Source organism: Scardinius erythrophthalmus (genome assembly GCF_964197995.2).
Source record: "Scardinius erythrophthalmus genome assembly, chromosome: 10".
Taxonomy (NCBI): Eukaryota; Metazoa; Chordata; class Actinopteri; order Cypriniformes; family Leuciscidae; genus Scardinius; species Scardinius erythrophthalmus.
In genome coordinates, this window is record NC_138230.1 from 3,004,473 (window position 1) to 3,012,741 (window position 8,269).

At 38.8% G+C, this 8,269-nt stretch overlaps 1 protein-coding gene across 1 annotated transcript; it reads left to right on the forward strand.

Moving 5' to 3' along the window:
• The first annotated feature begins 222 nt into the window (after nt 1-222).
• Nucleotides 223-6,114, forward strand: gstr (glutathione S-transferase rho). The gene is made up of 6 exons (XM_081376317.1): nt 223-519; nt 664-729; nt 2,778-2,883; nt 3,582-3,700; nt 5,130-5,218; nt 5,700-6,114. The coding sequence occupies exons 1-6, from the start codon at nt 352-354 to the stop codon at nt 5,830-5,832; spliced, it is 681 nt and encodes a 226-aa protein (XP_081232443.1). The 5' UTR covers nt 223-351; the 3' UTR covers nt 5,833-6,114.
• Nucleotides 6,115-8,269: the final 2,155 nt, after the last annotated feature.

The window sequence follows — 8,269 nt, forward strand, 5'->3', positions numbered from 1 at the left end:
CTTATAATTCCAAATTATTATTTTTGGGTCGCATAACAAAAGCATTATTTTTTGGTGATAAATTATTTTAGTATATTTGTAATAAAATAATAATTTAAATTATTAAAAATATAAATATATAATATATTTATTATATTAAATATATTAAATATTTGAATATGTTCAGTGAAATGGGACATCTTCACACGGAGCATGTAAAACTGCGCATGCTCGTCCTTGACCATGCAAACAAACCACGCCCACGTGATGTTGTTATGTCAGACTCGAATGCCAAGTATGTGACACAGCAAAATCTGGTGTCCGCTCATTTACAGCCACATTTCCCGATTAAACTCGACATTAACAGTCACCATGGCGCAGAATATGATGCTTTACTGGGGCTCCGGCTCTCCGCCGTGCTGGAGGCTCATGATCGCGCTGGAGGAGAAGAAACTGCAGGGATACAAACACAAACATCTGTCGTTCGAGAAGAAAGAGCACCAGTGTGCAGAAGTGAAGGCTCTCAATCCCAGACTTCAGGTGGGTCTCAGACAATCGCCTGTTGAGTGGGGTTTCTGCTGATTACATTACGTGTTTACTGCAAATGCAACTTTCATGAAGAGACACGACATTTGACTACCTTTTGTTATAATATTGCAAATTTATTATGATTAATTTTTGCAGGTTCCAACTTTCAAGCACGGAGACCTCATCGTGAACGAGTCTTTCGCCGCGTGTCTGTATCTGGAGGTAAATCAGTGCCATAAACAGTTGCTCAAGCCTTCGTAGAAATAAACCTGTGTCCAATTTTAAAAAACACAATCCAAAAGTGTTCTTCTGAATAAGAAAATAATATGCTCAGTAAAAAAGAGACATACTTATGACATAATTAATTATCTCATAATTGAAATGAAAAAGTAGAAATCATAACTTTGTATGTCATTATTTTGATGTATGTCATAATTTTGGCTTTTAATGTCATAGTTATGACTTAATGTCATGATTTCTGCTTAGTATGTCAATTTCAACTACATTATTATGAATATGTAAGTCAAAGTTTTGACTTTTTATCTCATAATTATGGATTAGTATATCATAATATCGTCTTTTTATGTCATATTTTTATTGATGTTTTTTTTATGTGGTGAAAATGGGCTTTCATACTAGACGGTTAAGGGTCGTTCACAAAAATCTATATATTTCAATTAGGGCTGTGCAACAGTTAAAGGCAGGGTAGGCAGTTTTTTTCTAAAAAACTTTTTCCCAAATTTGTTTAAACTTTCTTTATATACCAATACATAATTAAAATGTAAGTACTCTGAAAAGGAGAGTATAAAAATCGAGTGTCTTTAGTCCTCTCAGGGCTGCAATAAACACAGCTACTTATTTCCATTCGGAACGAATGAAATGATTGGCTTGGCGACTGTCACTCTCCCTCGCTACCATGGCTACCACCCCTGCCGCTACAGGAGCTGCCCACATGCGCGCACCCGTTTGACTCGAGGAGGGGAAGAGGCACGGAAGCTGGGGACAATCACAATTATGGCAGCGAAAGAGCAGTCAAAATCCCCAGTACCTGCATATACAGTCAGCCAAGGCAAAAAAAGGAACTAGTAAGGTAGAAAGGTAGGCTACTTGTCACGGGAGTGTAACGTTAGTCCTCATCAGAGCCAACAGTGCTTTTATCGTGGAAGAAAACACTGTATATGTTATGAATCTTACACAAAATTCACCTTCATCACAGTGTAACTGATGGTAATGGGAAAACGTGTATCAATGCAACCTGTTTTTAGCATGCCAAACGCGTCCTCCAGCTGTGCGGTCGGCGTCGCGAGGTCATGTGTTTTGGGGGCGTGGCTTTGGGAGGAGCTCAGAAGGGAGGGGGTGGAGTGAATGGAAATAAGTAGCTGTGTATATTGCAGCCCTGAGAGGACTACACACACTCGATTTTTATACTCTCTTTTTCAGAGTACTTACATTTTAAATATGTATTGGTATATAAAGACAGTTTAAACAAATTTGGGGGGAAAGTTTTTTAGAAAAAACATGCCTACCCTGCCTTTAATCGCATCCAGAATAAAAGTTTGTGTTTCCACAATATATGTGTGTGTACTGTGTATAATTATTTTGTATGTATAAATACACACATGCATGTATGCATGCATTCCCCTGAGAACTTTTGCATGTGTTCGCTCGTAATAGAACGCAAAGGTTTTGTGAGCGAACGCAAATTGTAATTTTTTGTGAAAGACATTATATTATATTTTAAACTCATTATATTTGTGCATTTCTATGTCGGTTTAGGGGCTCTGTAACAAAAACAAAACAATCAGTGATTAATTTGTTTCTCCGGTTTTATACAAACACAGTGGATGAAAGCAGTCATGAAACTCTAGATTGCGCAGACTGATCGGTCCTTAACTCAATCTACTTGCAATCACACCATTCTCTATAGGGCACAGCTGATTGGTTCCTGCTGTATCAGTAGCCAATGAGCTCGCTGCTCAACCTTCAAATACTAGTCAGCATTTGCTCTAGCAGTTGCAGCGCTTTCAGAAACCCTCCTCCTTCCCCAGCTCCACCTGAGTAAATCTGCTACGGGTAATTCATGCACGCTATATATTGTCGTGTGTGTGTATTGGCTGTAGCAAGTCCTGTACTTGATGGGAAGGTTTTTGTGTTTCAATGTCTTGCCTTTTCTTCATTACCATCTTAGTATAGTTACAAATGGACATTTTTACTTAAAACTCCAAAGATAATATAAAAAAAAATATAAAAGAAATGTTTCTGGTTTCTAGAGTGCGTTCAAGTCTCAAGGAGCCCGTCTGATCCCAGATGATCCAGCCGAACAGGCGCTCGTCTACCAGCGCATGTTCGAGACCAGCAACCTGCAGCAGAAAATGTGTAAGTGATTTAAATCATGAACGTACATTTAAAGCTGTGCGACGACTCATTTCTCCTAGTCGGTGTTCACCCCCCTAAAGCTTTACAGGCGAAACTCTTCATGGCTTCAACATTTCATTCAGAAACGTTCCGCGGTTTTGGTTTATAGCTGTTTGATGATCGCGTAATAATTTACATGAGTGTCAGCAATGCTTCTATCGCTTGTTTCAGCTTCTTCTTCATGTTTTGATCCTGAGATTCAGTACTCTTTCAGATGATGTGCAATAGCGCCCCCTACCGTATAACAGTGGAAACATGGGTTGCCGGAAAATTGGCGGGGAAAGAGTTAACATGCACGTCAAACACAGTGAATGGATATATTAATAAAATTAATTTCAGCAGTTAGCCTATAGCATTATACAGCATTAGCCTCCTCATATAAGCTTTCACAGGTCTTTAACAGTAAGAACAATAACGTATCTCTACTCAGATCTTCATCCGGTTCAAAATAGTTTATTATAGTAATTAATGTAGTTTATTCGCTGTCATCGTCCTCCTGCCTCTTGCTCTCTTTGCTCACGGTTTGCATTAAGAAAACAAACGTGTCGTCATGGTTCTTGCACTCGATGATGTCCAACAGCGCTTTAAGTGGTTAGCAGTTTCACTCTGAGCGGACGACGGTCAGCCGCTTACTCTGTGTTGAACTCTTGTGTGTGCAGACGACGTGGCCTTCTACGAGTGGTACGTCCCTGAGGGAGAGCGACACGAATCGGCCCTGAAGAGGAATAAAGAGAATCTCGTCACCGAACTCAAACTGTGGGACGGATACTTGGAGAAGGTTGTGTTTTAACAGGGATTCTCCCGATTGATCAGTATTGGCCGATAATCGAATTCTCTGACTCGATCGCTAGTAGCGCTGCCCTCGACCAAAGATGTTTCTAGTCGACTGTTAGTCATTAATTTAAGCGATTAGTCGACTCATCGCACTTGTATATTAATAAGCCAAATCATAATAATGAGCCTTTAATTGCCTACATCAGCTAATCAGCGCTCACACGCACACATAAAGCCACAGCAAACCTCATGATTATGAATGGGAGATTGTCTGAACATTTTAATAATTTATTATTTATTTATTTTCGGCTGCAGTGATGAATCTCCGCATTAGTGCACACACCTATATGCATGTTTCATAACATAATCCGAGAATATTTGTTTTCCTTTTGAATCGGTTCATTTAAAAATAGGCATTTCAATCTTTTGATAGATGTATTTCTCATGTCTGCGAGGAAAGTTCACGCTGAGTTTCGCTTTATTTTGTGACGCGCTCAAGTTCACAGAGACTGAGACGGCAGAAAGCGCATCCTGATTGTTTTCTTTATTTTACAAAAGCACAGCGTTTAGTTATTGTGAGTGCACACAAATAACATTAGTCCGTTTCCAGTGGCGTTCTAGGCTACTCTTGATGTAAGAGAGTATGTTAAGTGAAATGCAAGTGTCGCGCAGCAAGAGCGCTAATAGCTTCCACACTTAGATATGAGCCTAATAATCGCACATTTAGCTAGCGCACATTTATCTAGGTTAGCATTATAACGAGCGGCCATGTAAAGTTGCTACTACTTGCATGTTTCAAATAATAATAAGCCATATTTAAGCTCGATAGATGATAGGCAAACGTTTGGATTTTCCTGTCCGATTACCACAAGTACCCGCCGTTAACGATCTGTCCCTCACGGATTACGTAACTTCGCCACAAGGTTTTGTAGCTCAAACTGTAGAGCGTTAGCGCTTGCAACGCCAAGGTCATGGGTTCGACTCCCAGGGAAAAGCAAGAACTGATAAGAATGACAGACATGCAATGTAAGCGGCTTTGGATAAAAGCGCCTGCCAAAATGCATTTGTAAATGGCCAACCGACTAATACAATATTTGTTGGACTAAGCCTCTTCGAGTCGATTATTAGCGGGCAGCCCTAATCGATAGTCTCACGATCTCACGAAACGATTCCAACATGACGACGTCAAACTTTAGCGCAATAGACCCTTTTCATGTTCTAAAGAAATATCAGGAACATTGGCTAAAGGATTTAATACAACGAACCTGATTCGCTGCCTCTTTCATCCGTTCTTTTTGAAATTAATTGCATTATGAATGCCATAAATAGATGATAACTATTGCCAAATGCCATAACTATTATCATCAACCTTTGGCCATTGAACTTGAACCCTTATTGTCCTCCTAATAAACTCGATCTCATTTGTTGGTCAGATGGGTAAAGGGTCGTTCCTCGCCGGCAAGAACTTCACCATGGCGGACGTGGTTTGTTTCCCCGTTATCGCATATTTCCCACGACTTCAGTGAGTGAAATCATTATCAATCCTTCTCCGTGGACAGCATGTTTAATCATAATGTCAGCTTAAGGTTTAATGTTTGATCTTTTAGACTGGTTTATTGTTTGATCTTTTAGACTGGTTTATTGTTTGATCTGTTTGATCTGTTTGACTGGTTTAATATTTGATCTTTTAGACTGGTTTAATGTTTGATCTGTCTGACTGGTGTAATGTTTGATCTTTTAGACTGGTTTAATGTTTGATCTGTCTGACTGGTTTAATGTTTGATCTTTTAGACTGGTTTAATGTTTGATCTTTTAGACTGGTTTAATGTTTGATCTGTCTGACTGGTTTAATGTTTGATCTGTCTGACTGGTTTAATGTTTGATCTTTTAGACTGGTTTAATGTTTGATCTGTCTGACTGGTTTAATGTTTGATCTGTCTGACTGGTTTAATGTTTGATCTGTCTGACTGGTTTAATGTTTGATCTGTCTGACTGGTTAACAGCTGTCCTAAAGAGAGATGTCCCAGACTGATGGAGTATTATGAAATGGTGAAGGACCGTCCCAGTATTAAAGCCAGCTGGCCTCTGGAATGGCTGGAGAAACCCGAGGGTCAGGATACACTGAAGGACCTCTGAGGATCATCACAGAATCAGATCATTATTGCATAAAGTTCAGCTTTGATGTATTCAGTAATTGCATGTGATGTTTTCTAACAGTCCTTTATGCAAGAAATGTTTTAGAAGTCTCTCTTCCTAATCAATTTTACACCTACAACTGTTAAATCACAACTCTTGTTTTTTATACCAAAACTTATAGTCAGATAAGTTAACCTCTTAACATTATAAATCAACTTAAATGACAGCTTAATGTATCTTTATATTTTTACTACATTACATTAAAAAATGCTTGTGCTGCTTTTTTGTCACTGGTGTTACCTATATTTTAGATGACAATTCAGGCTTCCCAGAATGTAATTTGACTATAATCAAATTTGCATACATAATCAAAGACAGAAAAAGTTAATGTAAAATTAAGAAATTGTCTTGATTAGTAATAATTAAAACTTTAAACAGGCATGTGTAAAGTTCTATTGTGTGAAATTTTTCTATTTCTACCATTGTGTTTCTTGCTGTAACATTAGAAATAATTGAGGTTGAGTGATCAAAATTGAATGATCATATCCTTTGAATGCTTACTAATGAATGCAGCAACAGTTAGGTAGATCATATTCTATGAAAATGGGCAACTCTGATGCCAGAATATGCCATGCGGTATAAACGCAAAGTGAAACCAATGACAAAACAAGATTATTTCAAACTATTTTTTATACATTTATTAGTAATATTTTACATTACAAATAATTTCATAAAATGTGTAAATTTAATATGAACAGTAAAATAAAGGTTATTGGTCAGATTAAGACCGAAAGATGAAGCCTTTTGACCAAAATGTGTCTTTCATAACACAACATTGTCATACAAACAAAACATGTCCACTAGAACATTAGAAGCACTAACATTGAACGCAAAACTAAAACTGTTTTCCCAACAGCACTGTATGCAGTAAAACATGAATGAAATATGAAATATTTCCTATACTAACTGTTCTTCGCTTTTACTTGAGATATGTTTGTCTTTGCCATGTTATTGTGTCGCGTCCATCTGTTATCACTTCCGAGCCAGTCTCCACACGCTGATTTCACGCAGCCGCCATTTTGAAATCGAAAGTGAGGCTCCGGTGGGAAAAACCCCGGAAGTAAATATAAACAACAATGCCTTTGGACTACCAACCTGAAGCTGCTGCCGCGATTTACACTTTTGGATGTTAATATCCAATATAGGATATTTATATAGTTCATTCCTGCTTCTTTTTTTACTTTCTGAATAATATAAAAAAAATATTTTATTTATAAATGAATTTCACTGTAGGCCTATATAGTCTAAAGTATGACAGAAATGTATGTACAGTTTTAGAATCGACAAACATCATTAAAGACAACAGTACGCCATCGCATTCACGACTCTCCTGTGATTAAAGGCGACACTTCCGGTTTTCTTCCCACCGGAGCCTCGCTTTCGATTTCAAAATAATGGCTGCATGAAATCAGCGTATTGAAGCCATGATGGCTTCTTCACTAGTAGCCAGTTCACATCTGACACTTTCATACATTCAGGTGCTCCCCCAAGTACTTCCAGGTGCTGTGGTCAATCTGAACCGATCTTTTGTTCACTGGCAGCGGCTCTGACAATCTGGTCATCTCCATAACAGCTGATATCATCTCTTAGGCTTGGCCAGTAGAACTTGTTTACTCCATTGCTGTGCATGCACTTAACTTTCACATTATGTTCTTCGACATCCAGTATAACGCCAGGGTATGGTTGTTCGTCATGTTCACGATGCACCACTGTCCACTGGTGAGACTCGATGACATCTGGACGAAGTGGAGCTGAGGTATCCAGGTTGATGACACCTGGTTGATGTGGAGGTGAGAGATCACGGCCATTAGCCTACACCGTCGGGAGGGTGACTTGTTGGAGTCCGTAACATGGACAATCCCACACGCCTTTCACTGCTTGGCAGATACAACTTATGTCTCTAAATTTTAGGATGCCAGGTGTGATACTTATAACCTGGTGCATTCGCATGGTTCCTTTTATGGTTACCAGATGTACCCCAGACATCATCTGTGCCTTTCTTTCCACCTCTTCCTCGCTGACATAATACAACTGTATTTGACTGCCAGAGTTCCTCAACTCCTGGTAGAAAGACATTGCATCCGTTATGTCTCTCCCGTGGCGGACCAAGAGGTCGGCTTAAACACAAAAAAATAAAATAAAAAACATATTTTGTGTCATTATCTGACACTTTTAAGTGTTTTTCCTGGTGGTTGAGGCCGGAACAGGAAAGCCACCATTTTCGTAGAATGACCCTTACATCGCTGCATCTTTCATTTGTCTGACGTTTTTAGCATCTGTTCTGTCAGGCCGCTTCATTTGTTGACTTTATTTTGAACAGTTTCTAAAGATGAAGCTTGTTATCGTCTGTAATGGCAGATTAACCCCAGACAGCAAC